The 15,289-nt window shown below is 44.4% G+C and overlaps 1 protein-coding gene across 2 annotated transcripts in view; it reads left to right on the forward strand.

Moving 5' to 3' along the window:
* glcci1a (glucocorticoid induced 1a) overlaps positions 1 to 15,289 on the forward strand; it is a 56,252-nt gene that overhangs the window by 32,053 nt on the left and 8,910 nt on the right. For both annotated transcript variants that reach the window (XM_063185411.1, XM_063185412.1), the window contains exons 3-5: positions 5,468 to 5,557; positions 14,520 to 14,684; positions 15,069 to 15,215. In XM_063185411.1, coding sequence (XP_063041481.1) covers positions 5,468 to 5,557; positions 14,520 to 14,684; positions 15,069 to 15,215 — 402 coding nt within the window. The remainder of the gene's footprint in view (positions 1 to 5,467; positions 5,558 to 14,519; positions 14,685 to 15,068; positions 15,216 to 15,289) is intronic.

Below are 15,289 nucleotides of genomic sequence, written 5' to 3' on the forward strand. Positions count from 1 at the left end.
GTTTACTTGCTGGCTACACGCTATCAGAGAGGGTCTATGGGTAGTACGAGAGAGGAATCTCGCGACTTTTTCCGGGTGGTACTGTCCACTAAGTGGCGCCATCCAGACAGCGCAGAGGAGCGCCAAGGAGCGCCAAGGAGCGCAAAGGCTGTTAGAATGAATGGGGTCCCATGGAGCTCAACCACAGATGCTGCCATTGCTTTTGGAGAGAATTGGTATCGTCGTTTCATTTTATTTTTCCCAGAGGCAGGATAAATTATCATTTCAAACAAACTTAGTTTGAATGTGTAACCTCGCTGGATCTTTGTAAAATACATTACATTACATTGCACTTAGCTGACGCTTTCATTTTATTCAAAGCGACTCACAACTATTATTTGTCAGGGTATTGGTTACAGTCCCTGGAACAATGTGGGGTTCGGTGCCTTGCTCAAGGGCACTTCAGCCATGGATGGAGGTGTAGGGAGAGGTCAGGGGGAATTCGAACCGGCAACCCCTAGACTGAAAGACCAACTCTCTAACCACTAGGCCACGGCTGCCCACTACGTACGTATATGCCAAATACGTATTTATTGTCAATATGACGTCACGAGTGGCTTCACACACTGCGTTTGGATTGGTCGGCCGGCTGCATTGCTGTGATCACGACTGCCGTAAAGCAATTTTGTCAGCAAGATGCTAGCGGAGCCTGACTCATAAATGCCAAAGCTGTAAGAAATCAGAAGGACATAACTCCCAGGTTATTGTACATTTCATTTAAATCCACATTGGTTTCTCAGAACTTACAGTAATATTGTCAAGTTTCAGCCGACAGCGAGCACAATTGTCAGTTATTAGCGCCAGCCTTATGGCCTCTGCTGTCTCGACAGCGCTCCCTAGGTGAACTGCAGGCACGGGTTGGAGGGTGAAATTGGACACTGTATACCCACTGTGACGCTATACCAAAATCAACATGGCGCCATGGTGACATCATGGAGGAGGAGTTGCGGCTCTATTCTTCTTTTCTCTCGGCTAGTACTACTTCTACTTCTACTACTACTACTGCTAGTACTACAAGTACTATACTATTACTGCTGCTGCTGTCAGTACTACTTGTACTACCACTACTACTGCCACTACTACTACTGCTACTGCTACTACTACCAATACCAACACTGTAGGCCTAATGCTTACTATAGCTGCTGCTAATACCACTACTATTACTACTACTACTACTACTACTACTGCTGCTGCTGCTGCTACTACTGCTACTACTAGTACTACTACCAAAACATCTACTACCATATTGACTTGAACATAAAATGGGTCAAAAATAAGTTTTGGTTTATCACGAATGATTCGGCCATCATCCATCACAACAATGCTACAACACTCAGTAATGGAGAGGTGACGAAATTGTTGAAGCATTCCAATCCATTTAACTGTTTGTTACTTTACAATTACATTACAATTTTGTATTTGCTGAATAATGGTCAATAAAAAAAACAGTGGGAGGTCTGAGCTAGCATTGCAGCTCACAGCACACTTCCTGTTTTCCTCTGTTGCTAGGCAGCCAGAAAAGCCTTAAGATTAAAGCTGACCACATTTGTTCACACACACACACACACACACACACACACACACACACACACACACACACACACACACACACACACACACACACACGGGATGTGTGGCATACATTGCCAGAGCCACAGGCGCATACACACAACCACAAACACTAACATGCATACAAACACACAGACAATGGCACCAACACATCACGCCACGGGGACATATCATATATGTATGTGGCCTTGCTTAGACAACTGACGTGATGCTAAAGCCATTACGGAGCATGGAGAGATTAACAGAGGGTAGGCACATACTGCAGAAATATGTTTGTTTGTGTTCATGTGTGTGCATAAGACCTTTTAAGCTTTAGGCTTTGTGTGTGTGTGTGTGTGTGTGTGTGTGTGTGTGTTTGTTTGTGTGTGTGTGTGCGTGTGCGTGTGCGTGTGTGTGTGTGTGTGTGTGTGTGTGTGTGTGTGTGTGTGTGTGTGTGCGTGCGCGTGTGTGTATTTAAATATCTGTGACATCTAAAATGTGGGATTGTGGACACAGTGGTTTATGTGTGTGTGAGCGCGTGTGTGCAAGTATATCTGTGTCATCTAATGTGGGACTATGTGGACACAGTGGTGTGTGTGTGTGTGTGTGTGTGTGTGTGTGTGTGTGTGTGTGTGTGTGTGTGTGTGTGTGTGTGTGTGTGTGTGTGTGTGTGTGTGTGTGTGTGTGTGTGTGTATGTGCAAAGTTTAACTAGGCTCCATGGAAAATCCCACTATTAACCGCCCGTCCCTACTTACTTAGTGACAGCTGGACATTGAGAAAAACACACACACACACACACACACACACACACACACACACACACACACACACACACACACACACACACACACACACACACACACACACACACACACACACACAGGCAGGTGGAAGGGAAAGGCCGGCCTGTCTGAAAGGCTGATTGAGAGCCGATGTGGGGTTTTTGTCCCCTTTTTTCATGCTTCTTTCTTTGAAGTGAAACAGAAGTGTGTGTGTGTGTGTGTGTGTGTGTGTGTGTGTGTGTGTGTGTGTGTGTGTGTGTGTGTGTGTGTGTGTGTGTGTGTGTGTGTGTGTGTGTGTGTGTGTGTGTGTGCGTATGGGCATGTGTGTGTGTTTGTGTGTGTGGAGGGGGCTGCTTTTGTAAGTGTGTGACGTCTAAGAGGCGCAGGAATAGTAGATTTTGCATCCTTTACAAGATGTGTACACACCCACACACACACACACAGACCCTTCTGCTTCTCCGCCACGTAGTAAAATCTTTTCTCTGGTCTGGTGACAGGTTTGAGAGGTGGACAATGAGAGTCTGCCAGGAAACAGACAACACCATACAAAGACCTGTCTGGGGGAGGAGAGGGGGTGTGTGTGCGCGTGAGAGAGAGAGAGAGAGAGAGAGAGAGAGAGAGAGAGAGAGAGAGAGAGAGAGAGAGAGAGAGAGAGAGAGAGAGAGAGAGAGAGAGAGAGAGAGAGAGAGAGAGAGAGAGAGAGACAGAGAGAATCACTGATTCTTGAGAAAGTGGCTACAACAGGTAGTGAATTACAAAATTATATGGTATATCCTTGTTGACTAAGGTCTTGGCTTTTCAGAAATGCACAAGGCCAATCTCCCCATTTTTAATTTTTTTCAGAAATCAGGTTTTTCTCCAATCATACCTTGTTTTTTGTCAACACCGTCAGACACAATTAAAAGCAATAAAAAGTGTATTTATTTGGTTGCATATGTATCTGGAGTTTTTAAGTGATTGTGTGTGTTTTTTGGTTCACACATACGCCTTTAAATGTTGAAAATTCACTTTCATTCTATTTTAATACTGCTTCATGTGTTCTAATTTAAAAATATGTGCTGTCAGATAATGCTTACTTAATGCCTAAATAGATCAAACATTTTTTTTGTAATTTCACAAATATTCATGTAGGCTTAAATTTGCTATTACTTTGATAATTCAACAACTCCAAAGGAAAATTTTGTAAGGACATTCATTTAAAATGTCCAAAACTCATTCTTACGGTGGTGACTTAAGAACTGACGGTGGTGACAGTAATTAGAGGGTGGTGAAAGTGACCTAATTATTACCTACATTTAGCAAAATAAATAGCCCTCTCAAGTCAATGACATCTAGCATAAACACTTTATTTTTGTGTGTGCACAGTATGTTTGTGCATGTGTTTTTTCTTCATTTGTTAGATACTCTAGGAAGTAGGCCTAGATTATTGAAAATGTGGCATAAACAGGTTTTAAGTCGTTCAAATCCAAAATATAGAGGTGTATTATCATAGATGAAGGTCTTGCCTGTGCAGTGAATGTATTGGCCAAGCTCCCCATGTTTAACATTTTTCATAAAATGAGCTCTTTCTTGGTTTTGTCACCAGCGTCTGACAGAATTAGAAGTAAAAAATATATGTTTACTGTATTTAAGTAAATTACTTTTACAATTCAACATAATTGTAGATACTTATCGGAAGCGTATTCTTAAAACTTGTCAAAAACATGTAAAACACATGCTTTTATGTGAACTACTTCAGATGTCACCACCGTCAGGTTTTGTGACAAAAAACCCTCCAAAAACCTCAGTGGAGGCTGGAATATAAGCTTGGGTCACAATTATTACTAACATGTCTGGTAATGTTTCATTAACCAGCACAATTTAGTAAAATATGGAACAAGATGATGAGCGGAACAAAATCTGACGGTGGTGACATCTGACGGTGTGAGACAAAAAACACTCTTTTACATATTATGCATTTTTTGCTCACATCAGCCACTTCGTTTTCGCTCTGTTTCTTAGGGGCTTCAAGCCGCTTCTGAAAAAGTATATATAATTAACATTAATGTAACATAATACTATTAAAACCCCCGACGGTGTTGACAGTTTATGGTTGGGACAGTACCAGTGTCCAAACAAATTAACAAATTGAGGAGAAATTAGTAAACTTACAGGAGCTTCAGTGATGGTGAAGTATTCTGTAGAGCTAAAGGTTTGAAAAGGGGTCCTAAGTAATGACAATGACCTTGTGCATACCTGATTTTATTGTCTTTTAAAAAAAATCTGACGGTGGTGACTAATATGCTGGACACACTTTGAGCAATCAGAAAATAGTAGTAAATATTGCTTTACACGCACTATGTGCATATCTGCAGAACCACTTAAATATGGACTTTCACATCATGGTGATATTATTCAATAATATCAGTGATTTTTACATTTTAAGTCAATTGAAATGATGATGTCTGTCCTTGGGACAGCTGTTTTTACAGGGTGTGGGCAGGTTTATTAACCTGGCTCTCGCAGATGTGCGAGCTCACGAAGTGTAACGAAGATGCACGAAGCACTAGGGGTCTACAGGTTTATAGCCATGAAAAGTAATAAAATTACACTTAAATATTTCAAACCACTGTACACTCGTGTAACAGACCCCTGGGTCTTTACCTGGATTCATTTTGTTCATGAAAATGTAGTTTATTTTCAACAGAATTGGCAGTTTATTGCTGAGACATGTATTAGCCGCTTTCTCAAGAATCAGCGCTATGTGATGTTTGTTCATGCATATGTTTCTTTGTATGTGTGTATGTGTCTGTCTGTGTTTCAGTTAAAAACACTTTGCAGGATATTTGTACCATTTTGAATTGTCCGTGTGGCAAAATGCTTCATTTTGTGAAAAATACACCATCAGTAAGAGTTTAAAACCACAGACAATTACTATTACGAATTATTACTATTTCCAATCGCAGGATGCTAAAGGATTCTAGTCAGTTAGCATGCGAAGGAGATACCTGGGTAAGCACCCTCCCCACTAGCCGGTGCGTGTGTGCACCCCCCTGGTGCCGTCTGCTGTCTGGTAGCGCTGCCATTAACGTGTGTGTGTGTGTGTGTGTGTTTGCAGACTCCTGGATGTTGGAGTGAAGAGGAACTCGAACAGGGGAGCACACACCAGCGCTCCGCATCGTGGGGCAGCTCCGACCAGCTCAAAGAGGTACACACACACACACACACACACACACACACACACACACACACACACACACACACACACACACACACACACCGACACTCCATGTCGTGGTGCATCTCTGACCAGCTCAAAGATCCCTACCTACATAAACGCATAGACAAACACACACACACGCACACAGCCTGCCTCGTTCAATCTATTAAAACCTAGAGTTTCCCATGTGGTTTTGCGCTTCCTGGGGCTGTGTGTGTGTGCTGTGCGTGCCTACGAGTGTGTGTTTTTAGTTTTCCAGTTTTTAGTCTTATCCTCCCTAGTCTCCTTAGCTTTAGTTTTTAGCCTCCTTTGTCCCTGCCGTCTCTGCTGCAGCATCAGGGTGGGGCTGATGGCCACACACACACACACACACACAAAGATACACACTCTTTATCTCTCTCTCTCTCTCTCTCTCTCTCTCTCTCTCTCTCTCTCTATCTCTCTCTCTCTCTCTCTATCACACACACACACACACACACACACACACACACACACACACACACACACACACACACACCATATCTACCCACTTCTCTCTTCTCTCAGCCACGGCCCATAACCCACAACAATTTATGGCCACTGCTGCCATCAACGGCTTACCACCTTTCCTCAGACTAACACACACACACACACACACACACACACACACACACACCTGCACACACACACCTGCACACACACACACACCTACGCAGGTATACATTCACAGTGCATGGCACACACATTTACTCTCTCTTACACACACTCATACAAACCAGTGCCTATCCGCTTAGGGACGCGCATGGTCTCACCTAAGCAGGCACGTATGCACAGCACACATTTACTCCAACCTACACACACACACACTGGGATCAGTGCCCAGAAGTTGTAAAGCTATGTGGATTTAAGAGTCCGAATGTGAGCAGCAGTGTTCTCTATTCTCCCTCTTTCTCTCTCTTTCTCTCTCTCTCTCTCTCTCTCTCTCTCTCTCTCTCTCTCTCTCTCTCTCTCTCTCTCTCTCTCTCTCTCTCTCTCTCTCTCTCTCTCTCTCTCTCTCTCTACTCTCTCTCTCTACTCTCTCTCTCTCTCTCTCTCTCTCTCTCTCTCTACTGTGTGTGTGTGTAGAGAGAGAGAATGAGAATATCATTCTCTCTCTCTACACACACACTTTCTCTCTCACACAAATGTACACACACACACACACACACACACACGCGCGCGCGCGCTGTCTTACAGTAGCAAAGCCAGCTGGTGTGTAGGAGTGAGTTAGCCTACTTTTGAGTGTGAGTCAATGAGCAGTGTGACGGTGCTATAGCAGCGACCTAGTCAGGAATAGAGTGTGAAGCTCGGTGCTTGGCTTAGTTTGCTAGCTACATGCTGGGTTGACTCAATGCTGCATAGACACTAGATGTATGGAGTCCGAGCCGCATACAGTGCACAGCAATAATGAGTACACCCCTGTTGAAGAATATCATTTTGAACAATATTTCAATAAGAACACAAGTTATTTCTAAAATGATCGAGTAAGAATACAACATCCGTTGAGCTTACGACAGAAAAGTAAGGTCAATAGTTTAACTTGAATGTATAACATTTTTGTGAAATTATGCTGGTACAAAAGTGAGTCCACCCCTATGTTAAACTCCCATATACAGGATCATGATTTGCTTCGCTAGTCACAGTACTTGTACACTATGTTTCCTTTGGTGAAATTTAGCCTCCTACTGTCGATGGCTTCCACACAGCCATCATATCGCTTTTTACCACCACTCATGCTTTCGATGGTGTCAAGCATATGTGTTTATCTCTGTGTCATTAGATCCCAGGACATGGTTCCAGTAACCCACATCCATAGTTTCTTTGTTTGACTCTGATGAGACCATGATAAACCAATTCGCTCAGACGTCAGGTGGTACAACCACAGCTAATGCCCATAAATGTAGTAATTGTTAATTAATGTATTGCAATGAATATGCTTCTTAGATGATCGACTAAAAGCAACAACACAAACAATTTAATTCAATTGACTTGCTGTGATTGCACCACTCTCACATCTGCTACCACTAAAAGGTAATTGACTCGCATACTAACTGGGTTCTAGGGGTGCAACGGTTCAGTATGCCCATGGCTCCGTTTTTGGGCCACAAATTCGGATATGGTTCCGATACGACAGGGTTTCAGAAAATCTAGTTCTGAGGTGAAAAGAGTGATATTTTGTTTTCTCTAGTGTTAGTTAATGTTACTCAATGCGATTAGTGGTGATTAATGGTGTGCTGCTCAAACACATTCACTTTCCATTATATAGTAAATTTAGTAAAGTAAATTTTATTTATAAAGCACATTTAAAAACAGTACAAAACTGACCAAAGTGCTGTACAGTGAAGGCTAGAGAGAAATCAAATAGATAAATAAACAAAGCACATTAGTTAACACATTAGTTAGTTAAAAATAATAAATAAATAGATATATATATAAAGGACACAAAACTTAAACGCCCCGTATACCAGTGCAACACTGGCTAGGAAAAATAAAAATACGTAAAATAAATAAATAAAGGCAGTCAAGCAAAATTGTAACAGAATGTAGGCTAACTAATGAACAAGACTAGGCCCAGTGTACAGTTGCAGCACTGGTAAAGAAGATGAAGAATAAAAATAAAAAGAAGTAAAAAGAAAAAATACATAAAATGTGTTAAAAGCAGTGGCTTAAGGAAACAATTTAAAACTAAGAGAGAAAGGCTAAGGTATAAAAGTGTGTTTTAAGCCTAGATTTAAAAGTAACGACAGAGGGAGCGAGTCTAACGTCAAGAGGCAACTCGTTCCACAGTCGGGGGGCAGCCACTGCAAAGGCGCGGTCACCTTTATTTACAAGGCGGGACCGTGGAGTATGGAGGAAGCCTTGCTCTAAGGATCTCAGGGACCTAGGTGTAGAGTGGGGGCGCAGCATGTCAGAAATATAAGAGGGGGCCTGACCATGTAGGGACTTAAAAACTAAAAGGAGCATTTTGAACTTAATTCTAAAATTTATAGGGAGCCAATGTAGGGAGGAAAGGACTGGAGAGATATGATCACGCTTCCTAGAACCAGTTAAAAGTCTAGCGGCTGCGTTTTGAACCAGCTGTAAACGTGCTATCTGGGACTGGGGGAGGCCGAAATAAAGGGCATTACAGTAGTCGAGGCGGGATGTTACGAATGCATGTATGACGGTTTCTAAATCCCGGGCAGTAAGAGAGGGTTTGATGCTGGCGATAACTCTGATTTGGTGGTAACTATTTTTAATGACCGAGTTGATCTGTTTCTTGAAACAAAGTTCCGGGTCGAGAATAACCCCGAGGCTTTTTGCATATGGTTTCACGTAAGGTGAAATAGTGGATAAACTAGTCGTCACAGAGGGGAGTGATTTTGGGGGACCAAAAATTATAACCTCAGTCTTAGAGTCATTGAGTTGAAGAAAGTTATTGGTCATCCACCACTTAATGGCCTCTAGGCAGTCCAACAAACGCTCGGTGGAATCTGTGGATGTTAATGGTATGTACAATTGAGTATCGTCTGCATAGAAATGAAAAGAAACATTGTAATTGCGAATTATATCCCCTAGGGGGAGCATGTATAAACAGAAAAGCACCGGGCCCAAAATGGAACCTTGTGGGACCCCATATGAGACCGGAGCTGATGAAGAGGAGGAGTGGTCGATGGAGACTGAAAACGTTCTGTTTAGTAGATAGGATTTAAACCAGAGTAGTGCTGTACCACTGATGCCCACCCGCTCCTCGAGGCGGTCAAGGAGGATATTGTGGTCCACAGTGTCGAAGGCTGCGCTGAGATCCAGTAGCACCAGGACTGCGTTCTCACCCGAGTCCAGAGTGAGGAGTAAGTCATTAGTGATCTTCAGTAGTGCAGTCTCGGTGCTATGAAATGGTCTAAAGCCAGATTGAAAGGGCTCTAGGATTGAATTTTGGGAGAGATAGGGGGATAGTTGGGCAAAAACAGCTTTTTCTAAAACCTTGGACATAAAGGATAGCTTTGAGATAGGCCTATAGTTGTTAAGACAATTAGGGTCAAGATTATGTTTCTTAAGCAGCGGCTGGACGACTGCGTGCTTGAAGCTGGCTGGAACAGCACCTGATGTCAGGCAGGCATTTATAATCAGCAGTAGGGAGGGGCCTAAAACATCAAAAGCTTCCTTTAAAATAAGAGTGGGGACATCATCACTGGGGGAGGAGGTGGTCTTCATACGTCTGACAATGTCATTAAGGGCAGTAAGGGATAGAGGGTCAAAGTCAGAAAGAGTAGCTGTTGCACAGGAAGGTGAGGTTGTATGAGGGGGGTGGGTTTGAGCTGGGGACGGGAAGGTTGCTCTGATGTTCTCAATTTTTTGTGTGAAGAAGTTCAAAAATTCCTCACAAGTATGCGAGGTTGTGGTGGGGGCTGGTAAGAGAGGTGGGTTTATGATGGAGTTTATAGTGTTGAAGAGAATTTTGGGTCTATTTGAATGCTGGTTAATTATATTTGAAAAGTGCTTGGCTCTAGCTGCTTTGGCAGCTGACTGGAAGGATAACAGGGCAGACTTAAAAATGTCAAATGAGACAGTAAGGCGATCTTTTTTCCATCTCCGCTCAGCTCTGCGGCAGGCCTGCCTCAGTGAGCGTGTGTTCTCATCCAGCCATGACTTAGATTTAAAATTTGAACGCTTATAACGGAGCGGAGCCACTACATCCAGAATCCCCAAGCAGGAAGTGTTGAATAAGGTAACCAACTCATCAGGGCTGCATGAGGTGTGTACTGCTGTAGACATTGTAGAAAAAATGTCCTTACTTAAGAAATTGTCCACAAAGAGGGCAGTGGTCTCAGGGCCCAGGCGGCGGGAGAGCCGTCCTGGGGCTTTTGCTGTCTGCGCAGGGTTTGGGATACTGATGTTAAAAAATATAGGCTTGTGGTCAGAAAAAGTGGCATCGTCCATAGATATATTCTCAACAGAGAAGCCATAGGATATAACTAAATCCAGAGTGTGGCCCAGTTTGTGAGTGGCTTGGTCTATATGTTGGGTGAGGCCAAAAGCATCCAGTGTTTCATAGAACTCCTTAACCATGGGTTTATCTGGACAGCAGACATGAATATTGAAGTCGCCCACCAGTAATAAACGGTCATATTTAGAGACCGTCTGAGACAGAAAAAATGAAAAATCTTTAATAAAGTCTGCGTCATATTTGGGAGGTCTATATACTAGTGCACACAACAGTTGGCTTTGCTTGGACTCCACCTTCACACATTGTAATTCAAATGAGGAAAAAATGCTCAAGGAAGTCTTTTGAATTTTTAAAGCATCTCTAAAAACAAGAGCAACTCCACCACCTCGCCCAGTGGACCTTGGCGTGCTGATGAAGGAGCAGTTTGCAGGGCACAGTTCGCCGAAAGCAGCAGACTCACCAACTCCAGCAGATATCCAAGTCTCTGTTAAAAATAACAAGTCCAAGTCATGACGAGAGAAAAAGTCATTGAGTATAAAGGTCTTATTTAACACTGATCTACAGTTGACCAGGGCTGCCTTGGCTTTGGTGTGTGACACTTCCCGTGAGCAATGCGAGTACTCCAATAGCCGAAGGTTCCCAATGTTTACCCCACCACTGCGAAAGCGAGATCTAGGCCTATTTGAGACGGCAGATGCTGAGGATGGTAGTGGGATTATGGGGATGTGGCAGGAGGAGTAATTAATGTCCCAGGTCTCATGCGTCATCCTAGGCCTCACTAAAACAGGGATTGGTCTAATGTTTGGAGGAGAGAGAGCAGCAAGACCCTCATGCTGATGGGATTGAGTGGTACATGAAGATACCAGGGGAGGGTCAAGCTGGGCAATATGTCAGACGCTATGTGTCGTGTGATTTAGCAGGTTTGCGATGAGCAGGCTGGTTCCTTCTGCACTGAGATGGAGCCTGTCAGGATCGAAGAGGTCATGTCTGGTCCAAAAAGAGTCAAAATTTGAGATAAAATTATAGCCAGCTGCTAAGCAAAAGTGGCAGAGCCACTGATGCAGTCCAAACAGACGACTGAAGTGCTCATTTCTCCTGAAGGGAGAGGGGATGGGACCTGATAAAATGCACTGTTTCCCCAGGGATACGATTTTTATACAAAGTTCCTCAAATTCATCATGCAGTCTGGCAGAGTTTCTATCCATAAGATCATTTGACCCAGTGTGAATGATGACAGTTTTTACTGACTTATGGTGTTCAAGCAGTCTGGGAACAATGTTAATAAAATCACCAGTCTTGCCATTGGAAAAGCAATAGGTGACACCAGACTGGAGTTTCACTCCCTTAATGTTGGAGTCACCAAGCAGGAGGATTTCTGGCGTTGTGCTACCTCTATGCATATAAGTAGGGATGTTGAGGGGACTGGTTTGTGCAGCAGAAGACTGAGCCGCCAGGGAGGTAGGGGGCAGCACTGGCACCGTTCCAGCCGCGGCCAGAGGGTCTGGGAGTTTAGAAGAAGATCTCCGGTGCGTGACGTCATCAGTCGTTGAAGGCGGACTGAGGGTGTTCGGAGCTAGCTTGCGTTTTCGAGTTGGATAAACCGTAGCTGAATCCCGACTTGATTCTGAACTGTAGATGGCGGATATACACCGACGACGCTTTTTACATCTTGGGGCTGCCAGTGAAGAAATACGGCGTTTTCTGGTTTTCTGGATGGTCTCTACCGGTGTGTCATCATGGGCAGCTGGGCTCAAGGCGGACCCAGCGTTCACCTGGCTGGGTGAGCTGGTGGCAACAGGTCGCAAACCTGGCTGATCCGTGGAGGATAGCGCAGCCCTGGATGTAGCCTTCGGATATCCCGAGGAGTCACCCGAGGCAAGCGACTCCACCGTGGATTGTTCGGAGTCCGAGACTGACTCCAGCGGAGCAAAGAAGTTTGCGAGAGGGAAGGTGAACTCGTTACCATCGGGGACCACCACTGGAGTTGAACATCCACGACCTTTTGTCGCCGCGACCACTGTCCAGGAATCAGACAGCGCAGCCGGATTCATAAACCCGGGGGTCCTTCTGTTGGAAGCGCCAGGTTGGGCGGGTGGATGCAAGGAATCCAGCCGAGAGAGGAGTACAGATTGTCGCCGATAGGCATCGTCCAGGAGGGCTTGTATGGAGCGAAATTCAAGCCTCAGGCTGCGTGCTTCGGCGTTTGGCGAGAAGGCAACAGCAGGTAAGCAATCCTGAGTTGACATAGTCCATGTATTTCAAACCGGTAGAATATTGTCTAAGTAAAAAACTTCTTTGAGGTTTAAAGGTTTACTTTAAGGTTATAAAAACAGGTAAAAACTATAGTGAAATATCAATAAGAATATTTTGCATTATAGTAATTTACACAATATGGTAAAATATCACACTGAGGTGTAATTTAGACTATATCGTCATGCAAAATGCATGATAATGATGCACGCACGCGCGCACGCACACACTCCCAAGGTGATGTTGTGTGTGTGTGTTCTGTTTGTGCAGAGGCCCTTCAGAATACTTAAGAGCTTACGGCTTCTTACACCATGTAAGTGGATTTGAACCAGGGTTATACTATACACCTTGGCCCCGCAACCACACACACGCACACACGTACACACGTACACACACGCACACACACAACCTTAGCAGTTTCTAACATTGTGTGTGTGCTTGTTTGTGTGTGTGTGTGTGTGTTTGCATACAGAAAATATCTGAGAGCAGTGCTGTGAAACACGGTACATAGGCACGCACAAGAAAGACCTGCCTCGTCTTGTGCGTGCGTGCGTACCTGAGTCCGTGCGTGCCTGCCTGCCTTTTTGTGTCCTAGTCATCCACTGCTGATTGTTGTTTAGGATGACGTAGCTGTCGATGTGCGGGACACTCCCATGGGCTAACTTGGGAAACGCTGACACCCAGTGGCAGCATCATGACACAAGTCTTTGTTCTTTTTTTATTTTATTTTTTTAAAGATATTTTATGGGGTTTTGTGCCTTTACTGATAACAGGACTGCAAACAGGGTGGCCGCGGGTCCTTAAAAAGTCTAAAAAAGTCTTAAATTCCATTTTCGCCAAATAAGGCCTTGAAAAGTCTTATTTTGTCTTAAATTTTCAACCCAAGCGTCTTAAATTTGTGGAGCTTAATTTAGGGAGGAATAATTATGTCAGCCATGTGATGAACTTCGCGACGGAAATCGGGAGTTGTAGCCATGTAGTGTAATTTAGAACACATTATTGAATTTTATTTAGTGTAAAGTTTCATTGTGTTTAGTTTTGTGTTTTCAAACGGCTACATTAATGTAAATAACCAATTGTTTTTTGTGCTTCATTTGAACCTGTGTATGATCTTGCGAGTTGGTCCTAATTTCATTTGGAAAATGGTATTGAAAAGTCTTAAAATGTCTTAATTTTGACTTGCTAAAACCTGTAAACGCCGCGAGTTGGTCTTAATTTTATTTGGAAAATGGTATTGAAAAGTCTTAAAATGTCTTTATTTTCACTTGGTCAAACCTGTAGACACCCTGGCAGAGATTGACAGGAAATCAGTGGGACAGAGAGATGGAGGCAGGGTTGGGACACACGGCCCAGGCTGGACTCGAACCTGGGTCCCCAAGGGCATGCAAGCCCAAACGTGGGGGGGCTTAGCGTGCTGCTCCACAGGGCTCCCGACACAACTCATTCATACCTTCACAGTAGTAACTCTGCATGGGTGTGGGTGTGTGTGTGCATGCGTTCGTGCGTGCGCTGTGTGAAAAGCACCATTATTGAGGCATGGATGTAAGTATACAGTATGTGGTGTGTGGTGATCATTTAATGTCTGAGGTTTCATCTCACTCTTTCTCACTTTTTCTCTCCTTAACCCCCCACACCCCTCCCCCACCTCTCTCTGCCCCCCTCTCTCCCTCTCCCCATCCCTCCATCTCTACCCCTCTCTCTCTCTCTCTCTCTCTCTCTCTCTCTCTCTCTCTCTCTCTCTCTCTCCCTCTCCAGATTGCTAAGCTTCGTCAGCATCTGCAGCGTAGTAAGCAGGCGGGTCGGAAGGAGGGAAAGGACCGCCTCTCCCCTCTGCTAGTCCCCGCCCCTCCCCAGACAAACCCCACCTACTCGGCCATCATCACACACCCCAGCACGGCAGACATGGCCAGCCAGGCGACGGTGAGACAGAAAGACACACACACACACACACGCACACGCACACGCACAAGCACACGATACACACTCTCATACACGCATGGGCGTCCATAGATTAACACATAAACAAATGTATTCACGCTATGAATCTCCTGAACTCCTGTAGCAGTCTCTGATGAAGATGCTACAGTATGTCCTCCAATCTTCCAACCCAGGTGTTGTTGTCTAGCTTCAGTGTATCCTAGCCTTCCATTAAGTACTTGATCAAATGTCTCTCTCTCTCTCTCTGTCTCTCTGTCTCTGTCTCTGTCTCTGTCTCTCTCTCTCTCTCTCTCTCTCTCTCTCTCTCTCTCTCTCTCTCTCTCTCTCTCTCTCTCTCTCTCTCTCTCTCTCCATCTCTCTCTCTAGTCCCCTATGTCCTCCAAGCCTCCGGGGCAGGTGTCGTTGGCCATGCCCAAGCCCTCCATCTCCCGAGTGCCCAGCAGCATGGAGGGCATCAACCATGAACTGGAGAAGGTCTTCATCCGGGAGGGAGCAGAGAAGGAGGAGCTCAAGGTAGACCAGAAAAACACACTCTCTTCTCTTCTCTTCTCTTCTCTTCTCTTCTCTTCTCTTCTCTTGTCTCCTTG

This window comes from Engraulis encrasicolus, chromosome 20 (assembly GCF_034702125.1).
Source record: "Engraulis encrasicolus isolate BLACKSEA-1 chromosome 20, IST_EnEncr_1.0, whole genome shotgun sequence".
NCBI lineage: Eukaryota > Metazoa > Chordata > Actinopteri > Clupeiformes > Engraulidae > Engraulis > Engraulis encrasicolus.